The sequence below is a fragment of the Lytechinus variegatus genome, chromosome 11 (genome assembly GCF_018143015.1).
Source record: "Lytechinus variegatus isolate NC3 chromosome 11, Lvar_3.0, whole genome shotgun sequence".
Classification (NCBI taxonomy): domain Eukaryota; kingdom Metazoa; phylum Echinodermata; class Echinoidea; order Temnopleuroida; family Toxopneustidae; genus Lytechinus; species Lytechinus variegatus.
In genome coordinates this window covers 30070337-30096191 of record NC_054750.1, presented here as the reverse complement: position 1 = coordinate 30096191, position 25855 = coordinate 30070337, and the positions used below count along the sequence as shown (strand labels likewise).

The 25855-nt window shown below is 37.2% G+C and overlaps 1 protein-coding gene across 1 annotated transcript in view; it reads right to left on the bottom strand.

Annotated features, from left to right (window-relative positions):
• LOC121423780 (receptor-type tyrosine-protein phosphatase mu-like) overlaps positions 1-25775 on the bottom strand; it is a 75540-nt gene extending 49765 nt beyond the window's left edge. Inside the window, exons 1-6 of the mRNA XM_041619269.1 lie at positions 25213-25775; positions 13910-14224; positions 5748-6023; positions 4813-4947; positions 3177-3341; positions 481-615 (exon numbers count right to left, since the gene is read on the bottom strand). Of these exons, the coding sequence (XP_041475203.1) occupies positions 481-615; positions 3177-3341; positions 4813-4947; positions 5748-6023; positions 13910-14224; positions 25213-25282 (1096 nt within the window). The 5' untranslated portion in view covers positions 25283-25775. The remainder of the gene's footprint in view (positions 1-480; positions 616-3176; positions 3342-4812; positions 4948-5747; positions 6024-13909; positions 14225-25212) is intronic.
• Between the last annotated feature and the right edge of the window lie 80 nt (positions 25776-25855).

The following is a 25855-nucleotide window of genomic DNA, read 5'->3' as shown; positions in this document are numbered from 1 at the left end:
AAATTCTTACGAAATTAATAGTTGATCTGTCGATTGACAGATCACCTAATAAAGAAAGAAAGAAATAAATAAAAGAAAATTCGTAGAAACATAAGAGGTGATCTGTCAACAGACAGATCACCTAATTATACATTTATGATTTTTGGTTGAAAACACAATTTGCATTGACTTTGTACACAAAATCATGTTTTTGAGCAATTTTTTGTCTGACATGCACTCACATAATGTTGTATAATTTTGGAACTGAGTACCTAGGTGATGCATAATTGGTCTCAAAAGTTGAGCAGGAGTTGAAAGTAGAAAATTCGCGAGCTGCGCAGTAAAAAAATTTCGTGCAGGGAAAATATTACACGAATCGTTGAAGGGGGGGCTCCGAGCCCCCCCTCCCCCCGGCCTGAATAGGGTTAAGTGTATAACTTACACATGTATACATGTGTTTCTGTCAGTATTCTGTTAGAATGGTTTAAAGCATAGACTTACTTTGACAATTGTCCCCTGACCAGCCAGACTGACATCCACCTGTAGTACATATTCCACTAAAAGGGTCACATGATGATACATTAGCACAGTGACATGTTTGTGAGCATCCTGGACCATATGTGCCAACATCACATGCTGAGAGACAGGTTAGAAAACAAAATCACATTTAACATAAATTATTTCTACTAAAACATTGACGAGTGGATACCATGCGCGACTATGGTGTCTCGAAAAGCACCCGTAACATTATTTTCCATATTCTGAAAATGCACCCCTTAACAAGTATTGGCGTGTAAACCCTATCCTTAACAATTATTGGAAACAAAATGTACTCTTGCCAAGTATTCCCTGAATTGACTGCCTAAACAAGTACAGCAATATTTGTATTGTTATATCACTGACGTCGGTCTTCAGTTGTACCTTTACCTACATCATTGGGTTTACATGTAGTACAGCCCCACCACATCTCGCGCAAATCATACTCGAAACACATAGTGTTGACTATTGGGGCAAAAAGTACATCCTTTATAAAACATTTTAGTCCTATTTTTTGTTACACCCTCCCAAATTTGACCCTCAACACGTAGCTTTCCTAGTGAAAAGAGATAGCCTTTTTCATTATTTTAGTGTTTTTGACACCCTTACTACGTTACGTACGTAATGTGCCCAATCTTGAAAGAGACACCCTTTTTTACATGTTTTTGGGGTCGTGCATGGTATCCACTCGCCAATTTAAGTGGCCCCCAGGTGTAGGACTTGATCTTTGTTCAGTTTGCTGTTCACTATTTTTTCACATCATGCCACTTCTGCTTGGAGCCTGAAGTGATAATGCTCAACAATGAATTCATCAACTATTATTCATGATAAGCACAATTCATTAAAATATATCATGTGTACCTTTGTAAGAAATATGGTTGAGTGCATTCACAGTGTTAGGTTTATTTTTTTCCTTTCACACGTGTCACATCCTACCAAATATGTCACATTCTTCCTATCTTATGCCTGTATCTAGTAGAAAAACATCAGTCTATCATTGCATTATTGGTAATATGTTTACAGTTACTGCTTTGGTAAAAGCATACATGTACTTGCCAACATTCAAAAATTTGAAATAGGCACACCCTTGGCCGGGGTGCAGCGTCTCTGACAGGGTTTTCAAGGGGGCGGATTCCCCTTTAAGCTAATAAGAAAATAGCATTCTGGAGGGCCATTGAATGCTTTAAATGATACCAGAATTGCACTCTCTTCATACACAGAACACATTTGTGCGGGTCATTTTGAGGTACATTGTAGGTATGAAAAAAGAATGAAATACATTTCTTTTTGCTCATTAGTTTTACGAAATATGCAAATAACTACAAGTGAAGTGGCAAGATATTGTATGACAAAACAAACGTGAACTTAAATTTATACACATTTTACCATGACTCACTCTATCTTTCCTACTTTTCCAGATTATTTGCAAACATACTTTGTATTGATGTTGTTCTTCTGTTTTAGATACATTTTCAATGAATTTTCTATTTTGATTACTTTTTACTATAATAGACTGAATTGGTTTGTTACATGTAAGCCCTAAGTGAAAAGTTTGTTATGCTAAATCAACTGTGAAATATTAAGAAGGAAATTCAAACTGCAATTACTGTTTGATTCCCAAAATTTAAATCTTAGAAATTCAAAATAAAGTAGCCTGTATACCACATGTACCATGAACCTAAGCGATAACATCAAAGGGACAAATATCGGGGCCATAGCCTGGAGGGCTTATACATGTACAAGTCATGAGAGGAAAATAAAAGATCCATTCTTTAAGGTACATGTGACCTGAAACTTGCACAGGATGTTCAGTGATACTTGATTACTATTATGTCAAAGTTTCATGAATCAGATCCAAAAATTTTTAAAGTTATGATGGTAATTCAACAGATACCCCCAATCGCCCAAAGTTCATTGACCCTACATGACCTTTGACCTTGGTCATGCATGCAAGCATGCTTCGCTACAGACATAAAAGTGGAATGCCTTTCATTATCATGCTTTTTAAATATATAAAAATTTGAAGTTGAACAGCACTACAAGTGGAACTAGTACAGGCACCACGACCTATATGTTTACTCTTCATTCCGGGTCTTCATTCCAGAGCGAGCTGCGGAATTGAAGGCTAGCCGTGGCCGGAACAGGGGGGAGACTGCCTCTGCGAATTTCGATAGAAATGGGGAGCAGCAGCAGCGCTTGATATTTCTACAGCACAGCTAGCGGCAGCGAGCTGAGGATTAAATCTATAATCAAATGAATTATAAAGTACGGCAGCGAGCGGCTGCAGGCACAGAGAGCGAGATGTGAGTTCTATTGTGCTTTAATTATCGCAGCTAGCTGCCGCTGGCCGACGCTATTATCCCGTCTTAGAGTGTGCAGGCGTACGCTCGTGGCGTGCACGCTGCCAATACAATATGAATGTGCTCCCTAAGATAGAGGGATCACTTTTTGAAGAGATACACCCATACAAAGATGTGAGATCAGGCATACAAAACAAAGATGTGGGATAATGCAAACAAATGGACTTAATGAGGAAGTGTGGGTTCAATTGCTTTGAACTACAAAACGTGTTAGGTCACAACCAATCCCTTCCATGTGGTTGCGAAACTTTGATTAGGTCTAATGAGTTGATTGCACATCACAGAGCGTAGCAAACTTACGTGTATTGCATTCAAGACCATGAGCACCAACATCACATGAACATCCATAAGGATCAGGTAGACAAAACAGATTTCCATGGCACCAATTACTTCCATCTGCTTTTCGGTACGAACACTTAAACTCGCAGTTTAAGCCAAAACGATTTCCACCATCCTCCCGACAAACTGAAAATGGAATATTTGAATTGATAGATTTTAAACCACTTACAAAATTCCATAAGAGGCATCCTGATTCATTTGGTGTATAAAATGATGTAAGAAAGATATCAGCCACCAATTAGGATGGTGCATTTTGAATAACAGTGGAGTGTCTCTTGCACTGTTGCCTACATTACACAATTCAATGTAGCAGCAGTGCCCACTTTGAAAACGAATATAGAATAATCATTTACACAAAAAAAAACATTCATATCATGATAAAAGCCTATGTTCACTGACCCTTAATGACATTTGAACTTGATTGTATGACCGAAGACTTGTGCAAAATATGATCTAAATAATGATGACATTTCAAAAACGTAATTAACCTTCAGTTAAGATTTTGATGTTAATTCCCCCAATATTATCTAAGTTCATTGACCCTAAATAATGTTTGACCTTGGTCTGGAAGGATGTTCAGTTATACTTGATAACCAATATGTCCAATCTTCATGAACTACATGTAGGCCCATATATTCTCTGAATTATGATGACATTTCAAAAACTCAACCTTAGGTTAAGATTCGATGTTGATGAAACCCCCGCCGTCGGAAAAGCGGCGCTTACAGTTTCGCTCTGCTATGCATGCGGGACAAAAATCAAGGAAAGGTGCTTATGTTTATTCAATGAGGATATTGCTTTTTGCACATATTTCAGGCTCTTCTGGATAGAATTCTATGAATTTCCTGCAAGATATAGGGTTCTGTATAAAGCAACAATATCCAAAGTTCTAATCTAATTTACCCAGGAGATGGCCTGGGATGCATCCACATATCAGTCTTTTCAAAGGTACATGTAAATGCCAGTTTTGGTAACGATATCAAAATGAGTTCGTACATAATCCAATGAAATGACCAGCAAAGTGCCTGTTTGTATAAATAAAGAATATGTGCCAAAGGATTCTGGAAGAAATTGTGTAATTGCTGAGAAATTAGCGAATAAGCACAGGATTCGGGTCAAGCGTCGGGCACGACATGTCAAAGCAATAATAATACACTGTCCCACGTGTGCTTATCTGTGTTGGTGATCTTCAGTTTGAATATTTTTCAGCGCAGATTTCAAGATTTCACGAAGTTCAGTTTATGTGACTGTATACAGATCTAGATCCTTGATGATATACTGACAATTAAGCCTGGTTTTAAAGACTTTCTCATGAAATCAGTGTTTACTGCAACTATATACTGGCATTTCTCTTTAAATGAAATGTATCTATTTTTTATTCATATTTTTCTATGATGGCAGTGATAGCTTTGATAGTTATTAATCAATCATCCAAAAAGAATGTTATTTTTTTATTTGCATCGTCTTACCTTTTGTAAGCAATAGTGTCATAGATTGTTAAACAAATAGTTAAATGAAAATGGCAATTCCTAATATATGTATCACTTAAAACAACTATTCATGTGATTTTGTCTAAATGATTTCAAAGCATACTCACTTTCTAAACAATTTTTTCCCATGAAGTTGTTAGGACAGATACAAAGACCAGATTTATCATCACAGACTCCACCATTGTAGCAGTTATCACAGATATCATAGCATTCAGGTGGGCCCCACTTACCAGCAGGACATTCTAATATCAGACGAGAGAAAAAAAAATATCAAGTGCCCATGGCAGTCTCTGCGTTACACAATTCAATATACACATACAGCAACACTTGACATTATCACATGAATCATTTCTCATTTTTATCTTCCCTGTGTTACGTCACCAAATCCTTTCATGGGGCAAAACCGTCGTTATAGTAGGCAAACTCCTGTTACAAACCAGGGAAAATCTATATCCTCTCCGGCCAATCACTTAAGTATCTAAACATGTGTTTCTTGACCTTGATGGGTCCAGAACAAAATGCAATTACATATGCAGCACTCCGATTCGAGAAAAACACGCTCGCCATCGCATGTAGTCATTTTTATTTCTCTTTAAATAGTTTTCTTATTTCGAAGCCGATTTCAAAAATGTAACTTTTGATAAAATGGCCAAAACATGAGAAGTCATGGGGAAGCAGGCATATTGCTCTTCTTATATTCCGTAGAAGAATTTTAATGAGAAATGCATTTAATATTCCAATGAACCAGCAGAGATCACTATGCTTTTAAACATAAATTATAGCCTTTGCAAATTTCCGTCCAATTCAATTTCCCTATGATTCATTTGGAAATTTACACTGTCAAGGCCCTTAAAGATAATATTGATGCCAATATATGTCTCACTTCTGTTATGCATGTAAGGAAATATATAAGAATAAAAAATACTTGTTCATGTACCTAACCTAGTAGGTACATGGTTTGTTATGGAATTGAAATAAAAAAGAAATAAGAATACCAAATATAAATATAGTTAATATACACCATATGGACTATGGAGATTACCTCTGACAATAAGTCTGAACATTCCTCCTCTGTTTTGATATCTCTCGCCATGATAATAGATCTCATAGATACCTCGGTCTGATATCTGGATTGGATTTTGAAAGCTGATATTGGTCTGTCCCTCAAATTGTGTGAGAACATCACCACCATCTTTCCTCCATGTAATCACATTGCCATCATCATCAGGTTGGTATCGATTAGTCATTGAGATCACCACTCCTGTGTCATTCACATTGACTGTCCTCGTAAACACTCCATCACTTGGTATGAATTTAGCTGTTAACAAAATATTTATAAAGATTGAAACATTAACAAAATTGGTCTTTATGTCTTATCCTCTATTCATTATGATGCATACTTCTTCTGAGATATACATTATAGTAGACTTTCATGCAGTTATTTAAAGTAAATTCAATGCATTTAATTGAAGCAATAACAGCAAAAGCTTGGAACCACAGTTGATTGAAGCATTACATATTTTCAAAAAAGAAAAGTGATAAGAGCATATTTTACACCATGCGCGTCGATGTCACAATAAGGGAACAGGTGAGTGATCAGCTAAATGTATCAGCTGATTTCTTCGGTCATCTGCACTCTAACATCTAATCTTGATGTGTTATTTGACAGAGCTTTAGCTGAAAATAATATATGGACCAACTTCTTAAACGCCTCTACCTCTTCAGAATGCCTTACTATTATTTTAAGAATCAAATGTGACTTTGAGTTTGATTAAATGGGATAGAGGTGTAGGTTTTTTATTAATATGCAGATCTATACAAAGGATTTTGTGTTATATAAAGTGCTGATAGTTTGAAAACCAGTACATGAACCCCCAATTTTTAAAGTTTTCAAGTTTTTAGTACCGGGTATATATTCCTCTACAACCATGCACATTTTGGTGAAAATGACATGGGGTATTGTGTAAAGTGCAGCATTTTTTTGTACTTCTTAAATTTCTTGGCATGAAATATACCTATTTCAGGTCTAAATAGGTGACCAACCATCTTAAAATGAAAAATAAGTCACCCAAAATGAATTTTGACATTACTGAGCTTAAGAAAGCAAATCCTAAGCTTGAAAATGATATATAGCCCATCAAAATTAGTCTACCATAACAAACACAAAGTTACTTGATTGAATGTTAAAAAAAATGGTGAGAGCTTCAAAGAATAAGGAGAAAACAATGAAGTTTGGGGTTCACTCAAGTATGAGATATAATATACCCCATTTGTGTAATTTAGGTAGAATTTTAAAGCAGTCCAAAAAGGCTATGTCAAAGAAACTCTTGTATCTTGTCTCTTATTTAACTTCAAAAATTGACAGTATGAAGAAGAAACACTCTTTCAGATAAGATGTTTTTGGACAAAATTTATATTTTGGCCATTTTAAGAGAACCTTCCCTGTAGCTGGTAACTTGTTTCGGGGTGGCTGGTCACAAATAAAAAAATCTATTCATGCGTCTTGCTCGCCTTATCGCAGCAAGCACAACTGTTTTCAATAAACAAGTGGAATGCCTCTGGCAGTCTCACCTGCATCACGCAATGTGATATAGCAGCAGTGCTTCCTTTGAAAATAGCTAATGAATATTTTGAAGATTCATAGAAGAAAACCCTTATATGATAATAAAATATTATGCCCATTGACCAAAAATTACCTTTGACCATGTTCATGTGACCTAAGACATGTGCAAAACAATCATTCATACTTGATTATCCTTATGTCGATATTTCAAGAACTAGATCCATCAACTTTCTTAGTTATTTGATTTGATTTTATTTCTTTCTGCATTCACATCAATATCAGAACATGTAAAATATAATACATGTACATTTAACAAAATGATAATAGTCGCATAGTATAAATATTGTAAATAAATATCCACGAGATACATTTTATCAAAACAAGATTATTTTGAATGCAGGAGACCACCATCGTGAGCGATTAGGCTTGATGATGGTGGAGACCTCGTAAGAGGTACATAATAGTTCTTCATTGATCAAGTGGGTTCGGTGAAGGTGCGGCAGAGAGCAGTTGAGATATTAAGTTAAAGAGGGTGCTGTGTAAAATGTAATAGTGTTACGTTTCATATTAGCTTATGATGCCAATTCAACACATACTCACAACACGGCAAGAGTTCATTGCCCTTTAAATGACCTTTGATCTTGGCCATGTTCCTGAAATGTAGGGTATTCTGTGGCAGTCTCACCTGCATTACGCGATTCTATATACCTTTTGATATCTAGTTGAACTTTAAAATCCAACAACTTCATTTATCAAATGACTAATTATGATGCAATTTTCAGCATGTTGCTTAAGGTCAAGTCCACCCCAGAAAAATGTTGATTTGAATAAAATAATCAAACTAGCATAACACTGAAAATTTCAAGAAAATTGGATGTAAAATAAGAAAGTTATGACATTTTAAAATTTTGTTTTATTTTTCACATAACATTGATATGCACAACTCGGTGTCATGCAAATGAGACAGTCGATGATGTCCCTCACTCACTACATGTATTTCTTTTGTTTAGGCCTGGGACTTTCGGGTTTTTTTCTCTTCGGGTACCCGTGGTAATTTTCAGGCGGGTACCCGAAAATCATGTTGCTCGAAATATGACTGGTGGGAAAACCCCACTGGTGACGTCATCAAGCCAATGTGATGCAGGCCAATTTATGAATGAAAATATAGTAAGCATGCGCATTGCAAGCATCCCGTGCGCCATGCAGTATTCCATCGAAACAAGTCCGCAATACTGTCACTTCGTACCAAAATCGACCTACAATTCCACTTTTCTATATTTTATATGAATTATAAAAGGTATTCTCAGAGGATCTGTTTTCTCACCGATGCCGCACAGGTAAGCAAATATTTATTACTCCTTGCTTTTCCGTCAAAATCGTACGAAGTAGCGTCGATATTACATCGTGTTCGTGAGTTTGTAGAATCTATCGCTATGTGAACAAAGATTTTGATATTGATTTCCCCAATATGGTGTAAGTTCATTGACCCTAAATGACCTTTGACCTTGATCATGCGACCCGAAACTCAGGCTGGTTGTTTAGTAATACTTGATCACCCTTATGTCCAAGTTTCATGAACTAGGTCCATATACTTTCTAAGTTATGATGACATTTCAAAAACTTAACCTTTCTTAAGATTTCAGTGTTGACGACGCTGCCGTCACCGTCGGAAAAGTGGCGCCTATCGTAAAGTTATCGCTCTGCTATGCAGGCGAGACAAAAACATGTAAAAAAGGTTGTGAAATTGAGCGCTCTACGCCTAAAGTGAGAAAATCAAAGTTCAGCACCCATGCAATGCCCTGGGGAAAATATGACTCTTGCCGGGTTATTTTAGGTTAGCTTTTTGGGTAGTAATGCAAAATAGCATAGAATACTGTGATAATTTCTCTATTCAGTCTTTTGAATTTTCTTATTTTTTGTATATAATTTTTTTTTAATTAAAAAAGACCTGTGGCTAGAATTCGTCAGAAGCTGTAGCATAATCATATAATAAAGTGGGGTGCCTGTGGCATTCTCACCTGCATTACGCGATTCTATATACCTTTTGATATCTAGTTGAACTTTAAAATCCAACAACTTTATTTATCAAATGACTAATTATGATGCAATTTTCAGCATGTTGCTTAAGGTCAAGTCCACCCCAGAAAATTGTTGATTTGAATAAAATAATCAAACTAGCATAACACTGAAAATTTCAAGAAAATTGGATGTAAAATAAGAAAGTTATGACATTTTAAAATTTTGTTTTATTTTTCACATAACATTGATATGCACAACTCGGTGTCATGCAAATGAGACAGTCGATGATGTCCCTCACTCACTACATGTATTTCTTTTGTTTAGGCCTGGGACTTTCGGGTTTTTTTCTCTTCGGGTACCCGTGGTAATTTTCAGGCGGGTACCCGAAAATCATGTTGCTCGAAATATGACTGGTGGAAAAACCCCATTGGTGACGTCATCAAGCCAATGTGATGCAGGCCAATTTATGAATGAAAATATAGTAAGCATGCGCATTGCAAGCATCCCGTGCGCCACGCAGTATTCCATCGAAACAAGTCCGCAATACTGTCACCTCGTACCAAAATCGACCTACAATTCCACTTTTCTATATTTTATATGAATTATAAAAGGTATTCTCAGAGGATCTGTTTTCTCACCGATGCCGCACAGGTAAGCAAATATTTATTACTTCTTGCTTTTCCGTCAAAATCGTACGAAGTAGCGTCGATATTACATCGTGTTCGTGAGTTTGTAGAATCTATCGCTATGTGAACAAAGTCAATTGATTTCCGGGTTTCGGAGCGTCAAATGCGCCAGCGAATCACGATCGTGTTACCATTTTCGGTTTATGATGAACTGAAAATGGTATCAAGAACGTGATTGGCTGGCGCCTCGTATGCTCCGAAACCCGGAAATCAGTTGACTTTGTTCACGCGATAGATTCTACAAACTCACAAACACGATGCAACATTGACGCTACTTCGTAAGATTTTGACGGAAAAGCAAGAAGTAATAAAATTTGCTTACCTGCGTGGTATCGGTCAGAAAACAGATCCTCTGAGAATACCTTTCATAAATCATATGAAACAAGGGAAAGTGGAATTCTAGGTTGATTTTGGTACGAGGTGACAGAGTATTGCAGACTTGTTTTGACGGAATACTGCGTGGGGCTGGGCTTGCAATGCGCATGCTTAATATATTTTCATTCATAAATTGGTTTGCGTCGCAGTGGCTGGATGACGTCACTGCGCAGCAAAAGAAACATGGCGACGATTGAACGATCTCAGTCACATCATCATCAGATCACTTGAAAAAGGGTCATTCCATGCCAATTCACCCAATGAAAGTACAATTTTGCACCCGACCCTCTCGGAATTTGTTGTAAATTGGTATACATAAAATTCACCATGGCCCAAGCACAAAACAAAAAAAAATAGTCAAATCGGTCCATCGGTTCTCGCGCTACAGCCCGCCCTTTTCTCCTTGTTTTGACAAAAATGGGTGTGACCTTCAACTTTCAATGGCCATTGTGTCGTAACGTGTTGACCAATTTTCACGAAACTGGTACCATTTAATAGGAAATTCAGAGAGGAATCCAAAACATGCATCAAATAATGTATTGGAGCGATTTATAAGGTCGTGACCCTTGACCTATTCTTTGACCTTGAATTTGACCTCCGGACAAATAATATTTTGACTTGATTTTCGTGTATGTTAATTATTTGTATGATATTGACAAAATATGTTAAAACCAATGATGATATTTTATTTCTTCACCTTTAAAAACTCTTCCAAAGATATCATGAAATTTCACTCTAGTCCCACATATTGATACTCATGTTAGTAAAGTGTTCACCAGTTACATGATTTCTTCCAATCTTTAAGTCACAGTATGCAAACACATGATAAGAAATTAAGCTCATCAGTTCACAAATGAAACATAAAACATTTATGCTCATGAATAGGTATCTGTTTAGGCATTTTTATGTTCAGCAATATATATCATATATGTATATTAGGGATCCTTAAATAAGCATATACTCAACAATTTGATGATAAAAGTACCGGGTAAACACTTTACTAAGAAGAATATATACATATATGATATATATTGCTGAACATCAAAATGCCTAAACAGATACCTACTCATGAGCATAAATGTTTAATGTTTCATTTGTGAACTGATGAGCTTAATTTCTTTTAATGTGTTTGCATACTGTAACTTAAGATTAGAAGAAATCATGTAACTTTTGAACACTTTACTAACATGAATATCAGTATGTGGGACTAGAGTGAAATTTCATGGTATCTTTGGAAGAGTTTTTAAAGGTGAAGAAATAAAATATCATCATTGGTTTTAACATATTTTGTCAATATCATACAAATAATTAACATACACGAAAATCAAGTAAAAAAATTATTTGTCCGGGGGTCAAGTTCAAGGTCAAAGAATAGGTCAAGGGTCACGACCTTATAAATCGCTTCAATACATTATTTGATGCATGTTTTGGATTCCTCTCTGAATTTCCTATTAAATAGTACCACTTTCGTGAAAATTGGTCAACACGTTATGACGCAATGGCCATTGAAAGTTGAAGGTCACGCCCATTTTTGTCAAAACAAGGAGAAAAGGGCGGGCTGTAGCGCGAGAACCGACGGACCGATTTGAATAATTTTTCTGTTTTGTGCTTGGGCCATGTTGAATTTTATGTTTACCAATTTACAACGAATTCTGAGACGGTCGGGTGCAACCACTGGGTGAATCCAGATGGAATGACCCAAAACTAGTATTTATGGATATTTCGAGGGTAATTGATGAGATTCAAAATGAGACTTGTGTACTTTTGTGATGAGTTTACAATCATGTCTTACACTACGCAATACAAATCAAATGTATGTTATACTGGTGAGCAATTTTCAGGTATCGGGTATTGATTTTTCTACCCGGGTACCCGGGTTTTAGTCCCAGCCCTACTTTTGTTTTTTATTGTTTGAATAATATAATATTTCATTTTTTGCAGATTTGACAATAAGGACTGACTTGACTGAACCATATCGCATTCATCAGAGATGCTAACTGATAGCTCAAAAAAATCCTGAAAACCCAGGCCGGGGGTCCAGGGGCCCGCCCAGGGCCCCTGGCGGGGTCAAGGGCGAAGCCCCCTGAAGCTGGAACGTTTTCTTATTCTTTAGAGGGCTGAAATCATTAATCTACAGTAGTACATAACAAATAATTAATGACATAATAAACTTCATATCATAGGCAAGAAAGGTGCTCAAAAAAAAAAATCATGTAACCCGTACTCATTACGGTACGGGTTAACCTGCTGCGGGTTAATATGCTGTGGCCAATGGGTGCGACTCGGGACGGGTGTATGTAGCAGCTGGGGTGCCCTTTTTCACTCACTGTACTCATCAACAAGACAATCCTATACTATTGAAAATCCATAAATCACAATTTCTATCAAAATGATGGATAGTTCACACATATGAATTGATGAATACGCACCAGTCCACGCCGATTAGCTGAAATCCCGCGGCAGACAACCAATCACTCACGCAGCAGCAGGCAATTGCAGCCACACCGGGCCGTGCTTCGAGCGGTTCTACCGGGCGATCGCCCGACTGGGATAGCGCTGACACCCGTATCCTTGCAGGGTATAGGGCGGCGTTTGCAACTGCTACAATGTATTGCTCGCGCGTACCGTGCAAGTACAGTACCAGCTAAACTTCATGCTGCGCACAACGCTAATAATTTTCCGTCTGCGCAAATTGGCCATCCAAAATTGAAATTGCGCTCTCCGTAGCGAACTCCGTGACAAGATTTGGAGGGGAAATTTTTACGGATTTCACTTTGACAATCGATTTTTTTTTCCGGAATATTTTTCAGCAAAGGAAAAAATCCGGAATTCCGGAAAAATCCGGAAAATTAGCAACTCTGATTCATCAATGCTTACATGTGCATGTATTCCACATGTTCAGGGGGGAATAAATCATTGTTTCACTTGACAATCAGGAGAAAATTATGTCATATTCATACGATAAATTTCAAAAGAAATAGTGAGTGGATGACGTCATCAGTCTCTTCATTTGCGTACCGATCAGGATGTGCATATAACTGTTTTATGAAATTAAACAAAACTTTAAAATGTCATAACTTTCTTATATTGAATCCGATTTTTATGAAATTTTCAGTGTTATGTTTGTTGGATTATTCTCTTTTTATTCAAATCAATTTTTGGTTGGGGTGGACTTGTCCTTTAATGAGCTATTAGAGGCCTCACATTTACAGCCTGAAGTAAACATTTACCATTTCACTTTTAAAACCTGTACTTGAGAATTTTATTCAAAATATAGGATTACATGTGTGTCTCATTTTAATTACTTACATACTTACATACAAATAGAGCCAAATGCATTCAGCCTGAGAAATGTATATTTCGATTAGAGGAATTTAGAGCCCACTGCTTTAGGGCAGGATTGTAATCATAGCAGATTCCTGTCTGGTTTGAATTCCAAAATTGTGATAACAACAGTTGTTTGAAAAGGGAAGTTTACATGTACATCAAAATAAAATTTATCTTATTCCAGAATTTCTAGGTCAGTAACTAATAGCATGCCTCTTAAAAAAAAAATCTTACTATCATTTCTCTGAAAAAATGTAGTGACCCTTGTTACATCTCGAGCATCCTTAGCAGCCTCACAGTAGAAGGGACCAAAACCATTGGTATGCCAAGTATCCCCATGATCAGAGAACCAAACCATCCATATATCTACATCATTAGGGTGTCTCCTTTCTGGTGGTGGTGCCAAATCTGTTGTTATGGGTGCAGATCGTCCAAATGACAATGTGGCATCCTTATCTGGTTCACTGCGGTAACATTGGTACTGTACATCATCGGATGTCTCTATCTTGGTATATCCAATGGTCAGCACTGTGATATGTACCACCTCACCTGTAATATAAGATCAAACATAATTGGGTGAATATAAAGTTTGGTGCAAACACATTTATTTTATCAAATCGAAAAGACTTTTGCAATACATACGCCTTTTCTAATAAGATTTCAAGAGACTTCTAACAAAAACATGATTTAAATGAATTAAGCTATTAAAGCAATTTGTACCAGTTCTGTTTACGTTATATGTTATTTACGTAAGCCTACAATATCTTGTAATCAAACCTCAATTTACTCTGTTGTCCAGTTTCCGGGGGGGGGGGGGAGGGTGCTAGTCGAATTATAAAATGATGCGTATGTGCCGTACCAAAAACAAAAATCGGGGGGCTTTGGAGCTAAACTTTGGTCTTAAAATGTGGGTCCCTGGAACTGCTCTAGTATCAACGATTGCTAAAAATGCAAAGCTCTTGCATACATTATTTTGTTTCACAATGTTGCATGAATATGCATGAAATTGGTCATGACGTTTCTGTGTAATGAATCAATGAGCAGCCTCTGAATCGCTCTGCAGAGCTTTTGCTATCGTTGAATGCAGTTTGCCACTGAGTACAGTGCCGGCCGCGGGAAAGGTCACAGTGCCTCCTAGGGCGGACGCGGTAGCCCGTAGCGGGCATTTGAGGGGAGCGGACGGGGGAAGACGCCCGCGTCCACTCCCCTAGAAAATTATTGCCCTAGGGAACCGCCCGCGTCTATCCCGGGGCACTGTGACGTTTCCCGCGGCCGGCACTGTAACACTAAAACTTTACGAAAACTATCTTTCAAATCGGAAGCAAAAGGTAATAAGAGGCTGATAAAAGAAATAGAAAACTGGGAGCCCGGACTGAGAGAAGGGGAAAGGGGAGAAAGAGAATAGAGGGGGGGGGGGGGTGAAGAAGAGAAAGAGGGAAAAGGTAAAATGGAGAAGGGATAAGGAAGGGGTAAAATTAAAACAAGAAGAAGAACCTAGAGAGAAAGAAAAAAGAGGTGATGAAAAAAAGCGAAGGTGAGATAGAAAGAAAAGAGGGAAGGTGGAAGGCAAATAAAAGAAAGAAGGATAAAGAGAAGGAATAAGGGGTGAGAAATTAAAAAGGAAGGGAAAATTGAGAAAGATGAAATAGCGGGGATAAAAGTTACTGAAGGCGAGAAAGAGAGAGGGAAAGGGACTAAGAAAAGAAACAAGGAAAGGGAAAGAAAAGGATACGACTATTCTTATCAAAATACTGGAACCCCTCTCTAATTTTCATCATTTTTTATCCCCTTCCTGATTTACCTTTATCTATCTCAACCACTAGCTCTCATCTCTTCCCGATGTTTATCTGTGGACATCATTTTCATATGCACCTCTCATCATCAAATTTATTTTCATTTATCGTTTAGTTCTTTCTCAATCCCTCTCTAAAACTACTCTTTCTCTCTTCCCAACATATAATGCTATGTTAAATTAAGCTACTTATACATTTCTATAGAATAAAAGAAACTGTTGTTTCGCAATATAACGGAGGGGGTATTACAAGAGAAGGGGAAGGGAAAGCAATAGAAAATACAGGGGAGAAACAAATCAAGGAGTGAAAGGGTGCACAGAAAAGGGAACAGAAGGGATAAAGGAAAGGGAAAAAAGAAGGAAAGGGAAAACAAATATATAGAGGGACAGCAGAAGGAGGGAAAAAGAGAAAAATATAAAGGGGAGCAAGAAGGAAAAGAGTGAATAAATGGGGGGGGGGTAAAAAGGAGGGGAAAGGGAGAGAAAGAGAAAATATAGTGGGGGATATCGAGCGTGATGATTAAAGGGATTTTCAACTATATTGTATCGAGGTGAACCCGGACGGGCTTTTATTCTTCAACTTGGCTCGACTAACTCCTTTGTTCCCCGAAAAGAAGTTAGGTTTGATAGTTAGCGTTTGCGTGAGCACCCGCTAAAATTCTTAATAAAAGAAGGGTTTGTATAGCTCCATTCTTGCTTTGTCGGCAAGTGATAATTAACTCGCTAAGTACCCATTCCATACAACACGTCATAGTAGCTTTCAAAAACATACTTTTGCTTGGGTTTAAGCATTTAAGCTAAATGCGTTAGGAAAGTTTTTCATAGTTACATATATGCAAATAGTTTTGTTGTTCTGCTCTGGAGCACATTGAGCATCTAATCAAGATGGAAAGTGCGATATACAAATCTCATGTATTATTATTTTTATCTTCCATATAACACTGAATTATGTATTGTATCAAGCTGTGGTTTGGTTTTGTGATTTCGTTTTATCATTTCCAATTCATATAACAAAATATATTCGAAGGAAAATATTGTTTTACTGAAATGAAATAATTGAAACAACTAATCTATCAATATAAAACTGCAGTTCGTAAAAATAATAGGTTAATCTTTACTTCGACGATCATCATATAAGTGTATCAAGGATATTAATATTCGTTTTAAACCCATCTATAACTTTTTATAAAATTGCGCGTAATAAATGCGTTGGACAAGTAATCTTTACTTTGATTATGTTAATTATTATTATCTTCCCAATCCGAATATCTACCGATGTAACTAACACCGCAATCGAGAGCAGATAATGTAATCAGATGTTTTAGCAAAAAGACAAACTTGTTAAATCTGCAACATTGGGGTAAATTTATATTTTTTACAGGGTGGGGGTTTTAAAGACCCGATTTGAACCGAATTGAAAAGAATATCCTTATTCATTGTTGTTGACGCATCAGATAATTAATACCCCCCCCCCAATTTCTAAGAACATCCTGTCATAAATTGGGAAGCGGATGTGATCAAAGGAGAGAGGTCGGCGTGGACGGGGAGCAAGACTCTCCAAGACTGCACAATAACAATAGAACCAAATAAAAAAAATATCGATGAGCACAACCAGTTTTGCTGGGGTTCGCTTTTTGCGCGTCTACTTTTTATGATGTGAGAAAGAACAATTTTCCCCGATATGAGAGGGGTTTTTTTGCTCCCCCCGGCCCCCTATATACCCCGCTTATTATGATAAAGGTTTATAAAATATCAATACCGAAATGAGATAAAATGACAATAAGTGGGGCTCTTGCCTTCCGTGCATGATGTGATGTCGAAAGAACACACCAACGTCGGATCGTAATCGACAACCCCCTTTAAAGAAATCAAAGAAAGATCGTGGCACAAAAAGGAGGCGGTGAAATATCATGAGTCGACCTCGCGCATGACCGATGTCATAAACACGTCATAACGTTGTATCGTAATCAACGATCATTGTATCTATTCCAGCGAAAGGAAATGATAAATGAGCACTGAAAAAATGTCAACACTCGGGGAAGGCCTTCCTCCGAGAGTATATGCATATGAGTATATGTCGATAAGTTTAGATTCATTGCGATAATAGCTTCGACGTTCCAGCCGGGTGACCAGATTTCACAAAATTAAATACGGGACAATCGGCAAAGCACTACATAGGATCGACCGAGCCAGGCCCCAAAAAACCAACAAAAAAAGGCCACACAATGTTAGACTTGTTAACAAAATATATCAAGAAAGGGAAGGGAGGGCTAGTGGAAGAAAGAAGGAAGCAAGAAATAAATTGAGAGGAAAGAAAGAAAAAATTAAGGAAAATTCAAAGGAAAAAGTATGATTAAAACGTTGAAAGAAAGAATAAAGGACAGATAACGGTTTCTGTCATTACTTGAAATGAATAAAGAAAGAAATAATTAAAATAAAGGAAGGGAAGATGAATGAATGTGTGAAAGAAAAAATATATTGAGAGAAAAGAGAAAAGTAAGAAAAAAGAGAAAGAAAGAAAGAAGGGAAGAACGAAAGAAAAATAATTCCTTCATTATTGAAAGAAACAAAGACAGAAGAAAAACGGAAAGGAAACAGGGACGGAAAGAAGGGAAAGAAATAATAAGGGAAAAGAATTAAAAGGGAAACAGAAATTAAAGAATAAAAGAAAAGAAAACAAATAACATCTTAAATAAAAAATTCAACCTACAATAGATCCCGATCACGCTAGTTTAAAAACATAATGGTCTATCACAAGATAATCGAAGTACATGTACATGTAAACATAGTGCAATGTACGTACCCTCGGATTTCCGAGGGTAAGTGCGGGCACGGCCAATATTATATAGCACGCGGGAAACCGCGGGCCCGTCTAAACGCCCTAGACCGCTCCCCTTGAATACCCTCGGTTAGACGCGAAAGCCCCCTAGGCTGTTTGCGTGCTCGGGCGTGACGTTTCCCGCGGCCGGCACTGTATGAGTGGGCACTGTCCCTAGAAATCACAAATTTGAGGGTCTCCGGAACAGCGAAAAGATCATAGGAATTTAAATTTTGGCCTTAAGTAGCATAAAATTAAATGACTGCAGTGATTTGTAACTGTATATATGGGCATTGCAAATTTGGTTTCAAAAGACATTGAAAGTAAAATGTCATTGAGTGGAACAGTCAAATAATTCCACACACGTCAGATTTATTGCAATAAATATTGAGGGGAGGGGGCATTATGCCAGCTCCCCCTCCCCGGAGTGTTAAATACAGTTAAATCTGAATACCAATTGATTTCAAAAGGTGAAAAAGGTGATTTTACTTATTATTTACCAAGTTTTAGAGCCTCTTTTCAGCTAAAAAGTAAGTTTTAACGTCTTGTGGTTCTTGGGTTTTAGACCAATACCAGTTGAACAATAACAAGCAGCTTTTATTCTCTTAATTTGGGGTTTATGGATAATTTGCAAAATATATCTTACCAAATAAAAGAAATTGTACAACACCTACTTAATAGCTTGTTGTAAGCGATCAAATGGGAGGCTGATCGAATGTCAGACATTTGTACCATTGCACACTAGATGTACCATCCAAATGTACCGTTGCACAGCTTTGGGAGGTGATGTCACAAGACGATTCAATTCATTGCGCTCAGTACATGAAGGTTAAATACGCAGATAGCTTGCTAGCTACATGCGCAATGCTGCCCGAGGTCATGTGCGCTTGTGGGATTTGCTTTTTGCTTTCAAGTTTTTGCTCCCTTTCATTAGATACTGCAAGAAAAAACTCCCTTTTCCGCGATATTTTCACTAAAGTCTAAGGCGTTGTACAACACAAATAGGGAATATTCTTATTTGTGCAATGGTGCGAGATTTTGCATTCGACGAAAGAAAGAAACGCTCTATTCAACTCGGCTAACGCCTCGTTGAATAGAGCATCTTTCGCCGAATGCAAAATCTCCGACCATCGCACTCATGCCTATGTGCTATATAATGTCATATCAATACGGGTTATTATACACTGCATATCCATGCATTGACCACACCACCATGACGTATTACAAGGCCTAACTATATTGTCATCTAGACTAGACCGTTCTCACTAACTTCCTTAAACTACATGTAGTTTAGTGGAAACTATAACTTGTTGTGTAGTGAGAATGGTTGAAGCAATCTTTCAAACCCATTCAGAAAACCACCACGCGATCAAGATCGCTTTGAAAACATTGATGTCCCTCACTGACTATTTATTTTGATTTATATTACAGACTTGAAAATAATGACCAATTTTACTGCTGATGGTAATGTTATAACAATTCCATGTGTTCTGAGAGGAATAAATCTTTGTTGAAGGTGGAAATCAAAATATCTTATATAATAATGAAATTTAAAAAAAAAAGTGAGTGCTCTTACATGTATCTATCTTCAAAACTTTGAAAAACTTATGAAGAAAAAGAAACATTCTTTTAGTTTAGATAAGATTTTTTTAAGACTAAATTTCTATTTTGTCCATTTTAAGATACCTTCCCTGTAGCTGGTGGCTTATTGTTGTTTCGGGGTGGCTGGTCACAAATAAAAAAATCTGTTCATGCGTCTTGCTCACCTTATCTCAACAAGCACAACTGTTTTCAATAAAACAAAACATGTCAAAAAGGTTGGAAAATTGAGTGTTCTTCCGCCTAAAGTGAGAAAATCAAAGTTCATGTCATCAGTTGCCTTTATATTTGCATACAACCTAAAGCGAGACTTTAAAATGTACCTTCTTTCACATCCAATTCCAAATTCAATGAAATTTATTTAAAGGAAACCAAAACCTAAGAAGAGAAACAATCTTCTTGGAAAGAGTAAAATGAGAGGAACAATTAAAAAAAAAGTTAAAACTTGGTTATGATATAAGCAAGTTATGGACGATTAAAGTCTTGTTGTACTTACTATGTGGATCCTCAAATTGGCAAACGTGCTTCAAAATGCCAGATTTTGTGGACAACTCTCCATTTGTTTTGTACACATATTTTCAGATTTTCCCCTTTATTTTACATATTTCACATTTTCTCCTCCTGACCTTGACATATATGGTGTGGATTATATTTTCCCATGAAATATGTTGTGCTCAGAAGGAGGCAAGATGCAATTTGAAAAATGAGGAAAATCTGAAAATTTGTGTACAAAACAAATGGAGAGTTGTCCACAAAATCAGCCATTTTGAAGCACGTTTGCCAATTTGAGGATCCACATAGTAAGTACAACAAGACTTTTTAATCGTCCATAACTTGCTTATTTCATAACCGAGTTTTGATAAACTTTTTTTTTATTGTTCCTCTCATTTTACTCTTTCCAATAAGATTGTTTCTCTTCTTAGGTTTTGGTTTCCTTTAAATAAATTTCATTGAATTTGGAATTGGATGTGAAAGAAGGTACATTTTAAAGTCTCGCTTTAGGTTGTATGCAAATATAAAGGCAAAGGTAACTTTAAGTTATGCTTGATTGAATGCTACCATTTGCATATACATGTAGTAGGTGTTTCTTCTTCATGGTTTTATGTTTATTCTTCTCTTCACTACTTTGGATTGATACACTCACTACTTACCGGAATATTATTTGTTCAACCCACACTAAGAATGTGCTTTCCCATACAATAATGGAGAGATATGAACAAAAGGTCAGAATTTCGGACTTTATACCCAAATGCAAAACTGCAATGTGTTTAAAGTATTTCTTCATTAATCATTAAATGACTAGCACTTGAGAAAAAAAATGATTTTATCAGTTCAATTATTATCATTATAATACAATAAGATACAATACAATGAATTATCGCCTCACTGGTGGATCCACGGAGGGGGGGGGGGGCGTGTGGTGTACAGCCGGATTTTGGCAGGAATAATTAAAATTTGTAATTATGTAAAAATGCTGAGCACTAAACCACAACTGTGCCCCCCCCCCTCCCCTCTTTGAAAGTGAAGCCCCCCTTTTTTTAGCTTGTCAAATTTTTTCTTTGGAATTTGAGCCCCCCTCCTTTTGGAAAATCTTGGATCCGCCTATGATCACCCCTCACTAGTTGCTATCTCTCTTTCAAATCCTTTACCATCACCAATCTTGACATTCACAAGCAATTATGAGAACCCATCCATCATAAGGCCATCAATAGACCATCCAGGACTAAAATTTAACAAAGGCATCCAATCGGTTTAGGAACAATTGACAACTAAATACCACTTTTTCCAGGGGGGGGCAACTTCCATTCACGATTGGATACCATGCGCGACCAAGGGGTCTCGAAAAAGCACCCTAAACACGTAATTTCCATATTCTGAAAATGCTCCCCTTGACAAGTATTGGTGTGTGAAACCCTACCCTTAACAAATATTGGAAACAAAACGATACTCTTGGCAAATATTCCCTGAAATGAACCCCTAAACAAGTACAGGAATGTTTTATTGTTACGGGTCCTTCGGTCGTCGGCTTTACCTAATTTGGTTAAGTACGACCCCACCTTCTACAACTCGCGCAAATCGGACTCTAGACACGAAGTGTTGGGGCAAAAAGGACATCCTTTCTAAGACATTTTAATTTTGTTTTATCCCCGCAAATTCGACCCTAAACACGTAATTTTCCTAGCGAAATAGATACCATTTTTCATTATTTTTGTGTTTTTGACACCCTTATCACGTTACGTACGTAACGTGCCCTATCGTGAAAAAGACATCCTTTTTACATGTTTTTTGGTCACGCATGGTATCCACTCGTTAATGTAAGTGGGCCCCCCCCCCCCGGGCACTTTTTGCCCTCATGAATGGTTGTCATATTTGTTTGCTTATTTTGCGTTGAGACATTCAGTTATCAAAAGTACATGACTATATTATCTATGTTTGACCATTAAGTGCAAGACAACAATGAATTCCAAACACTCTTCCTTATGACGGCCATGCTGGCGTCACTGTGTATCATTTAGCTGTGTTGATGTAAATGTCTTAGATGCTGTACAATAGGACACTCAGCTCACCCATTGACCAATGGCCAGTATGTGAACTATTTGGTAATTTTTTATTATCCAGATATTTGACTATTTGAACTATTTGACTGTTAACCCTGGCAGACATTCAAATGGCAACAGGTTCATCCCAGGCCTATCAACATTGAACATTGCATTGTTGTTGATAATGATGCTTAAATTGTTAACATTATAATAACAGTATTCTTTTCAATATTGCCATAACTTAGCATCATCATCACCAGAAAGAGTATAGCAGCAGAGCAGCAGCAACAGTGATGGTAGTGGGAGTAGGAGAATAAGTACTTAGTAGAAATAGTATAGTAGTAGTGCAGTAGCAGTAGTGGTAGTACTTTATAGTAGTAGTAGTAGTAGTCTGTAGTAGTAGTAGTAGTAGTAGTAGCAGCAGCAGCAGCAGCAACAGCAACAGCAGTAGTAGTGATTTTCTTCCATAGAAAAGGAGGAGGCAGAGTAAGTAGAATAAGCAAAATTGGATGGAGAGATGGAGGACAGGCATGAATCTGAGGTGAGGTTTGATAGGTCCATTGGATGGAGGAGTAGGCAGGTAAAGAATGTAAAAAGAAGGGGAATGGTGAATAGAAATGAGACGGGGAAAAAGGAAGGAGAGAAACTGGACTCTGGTCATTGAGAGGATGGCAGGCAAAGTACAGATGAAAAGACAGGATGGAGAGATATATAAATCAATTGAGACAAAATACGGAGAAAGAATGAGGTGACAGGGGGATGAAAATTGGGATGATCAGAAGTATTAGGGGGGGGGGCTTTGAGATAAGAAAAACAAATAAAGATAGCAGAAATTTAGAGGCAAAAATAGTGCATGGAAGATATAGAACAAGAGAGTATAGTTTGAAGAAGCAAACAAGAACTGCATCCATGCTCTGAAAATAGGGGAAATGGTAAATATCTATATGACAGGTTTAAAGCCTTTAACCCCAAATCTCCCAGGGTATTTTGATTCTTGTCATTACCGGGGGGGGGGGGGGGTGCCATGATGCCCCCCTTAAGTTCTCAGCCGCAGATTGCGCAATCACAACGAAAAATTTGCATGGTGGTACAGAATGACGTAATCTATGCAGTTGAATGGGTAAATTTCACTGAATTCATATATTTTAAAACAATAACATAATCACAATGAATCAGAACAAAGCAGTATTACATGGAATAAAGGAGCTCAGCTAGAAAACAAGTACATCTAATATACAAGCAGTTTTGAAATCATACTTTTCTCTCTGATTCACTAAATAAAGCTCCTAGAATGCTATTTTTTGGTGAAAATATTCTTTATAGCATTCCAAACAATTGTGAACAAAAAAATTCTGGTACCAAGACCGATTTCATATTTTAATGTTTTTTTTACTTTTTGTTTATTTTTTTTTTGGAAATCGTTCAAGACTTAATTTTCATCATAAACAAGGCAAAATTAATTAAGTTTGATCAGTAAAAGAAGAAATAATAACACATTTTATGAATTTTGACTAAATACACAATTTGCATTGGATTTGTACATGAAGTCACGTTTTTGAGCAATTTTGGGTCTGACATGCACTTACATAATGTTGCGTAATGTCGTAACCGCGTATCCGGGCGTCACAAATTTGGTCTCAAAATTTGCGCGAGACTTGAAAGTAAAAAACCAGTACACTCGAAATAATACATGTGTTTTGAACTAAACCTTACTTCTTTTTTTTGCTTGTCAATTTTTGGTTTAAGATTACCTTACATTTCGGGTGATAAACTTTTTTTCTTTTTTTTTTTGCTTGTCGAATTTTCCAGGCTCTGGTCCGCCCCCCTACCTTTGGGGACAGATTTCCACAAATACAGAGAAAGGGGTGTGCAGGTGATATGTCCAAGAAGAGGAAGGGGGAGAAAGGGAGAACAAAGTTTTGGTTATTTGAAATAAGGATTGAATTTCATGAAATTAAGAGGTTTTACAGGCTAAGCATTCAAACACCCGTTTTGCTGACAATCAGCCAAGCATTAAGCCTTTTGTTAACCATGCATGCGAAACCTTCTGTAGGAACAGGTGAAAACATGTTTATTTCATGAAATTATGGAACAAGCAATGTTTCGTGGGAACATAACTTTTTTACTTCTTGACCATTTTTTTTTTGTGATGAAGGTAACAAATAAAAGAGCAGATATTGAACTTTTTAGACATGTGATTTTCTTTTTGAAATTCAGATACCCCCACCTAATGAGTTTTTGGTATCCTTTCTTCAAATTGTTTTTGCTCACTCATGTGTGAATGAGGAATAATCTAAAGTATATCAGATGAAAGAGATTCTAAGCTTAACATTGGTAGGTCATTTGTTCATTTATTTGTGATTAAGTTCTGATAAATCGTCACTTAATCTCGGTTTCGTTTTTTCTGGGATGCACTGTATATTTTCTGCATTTCCCCCTCACTCCAAGCAGCAATGAAAAGTCTAGTGTTATCGAGAAGATTATTGGTGCAGAAATACATCATGAACAATACTTCACCCATACTTCAGTCTCCACTGTTCTTTATCATAAAAGCCAATATAGTTAAGTCAAACTTAATTTAGTCTAGTCTACCAATCACTCGATCAACAGAATGGCACAAAGATTAGCACTAAGCAATTTTGACTGAAGTCTGCACACTTTACCAAACTCTTACCAGAAATGCAAAACTTCATGATTCATGTGCATATGACCCGGTCTTTGCCGAGTCCGAGCTTACTTCTCGCCACCACCACCACCGGCAGCACCAACTTTCACCGGGACCACTTACCGTTCAATTTGGAGGCATAGAGCACTAACCATGCACAAAGCAGAATCAGCTTAGCAAAATAGTCATCCATCCTGAACAATGGTCTCGATCATAATCATATAAAGATCCTTTTCCCTGTTAATCAGTAGTCCGAATCGAATCGGCATCCCATATCCTTCTTCTTCCTCAAGAAAGTACATAATGACGAATTTCGGGGCATTCACTTCCTTGTTGTGGAACTTGACAGTCGCCTTCATTGTTGACACATTAACATTGAACCGTGATTTTCCGAAAGTAGATTAGGGGTCCGTCCGTTTAGCCGCTTTGTTCATTCTGTACTACGCTCGCCCCAGCTAGGTTACAAAGATCATATTTACTGTCGTTGTTTACCTAACATATTGAAATGCGAAATAAATAGCTCTACGGAAGGTCGCAGGTGAGCAAGCCGACATAAATTGTTCAAGATAGAAATATTATATTTTAGCAGGCCAGACATCAGAGAAAAGCAGGCCCATTTGGACGAATCTTCGTGGGGCCTAAATTAAGTCCACAAGCCTAGCTAGCCCCCTACATCCACTCCATAATACTAACCTACCGGATCATATCGGGTGGAAGCAACAGCTACATGTTCCGAATAATTACGTTTTATTTACATCAGCCCCGT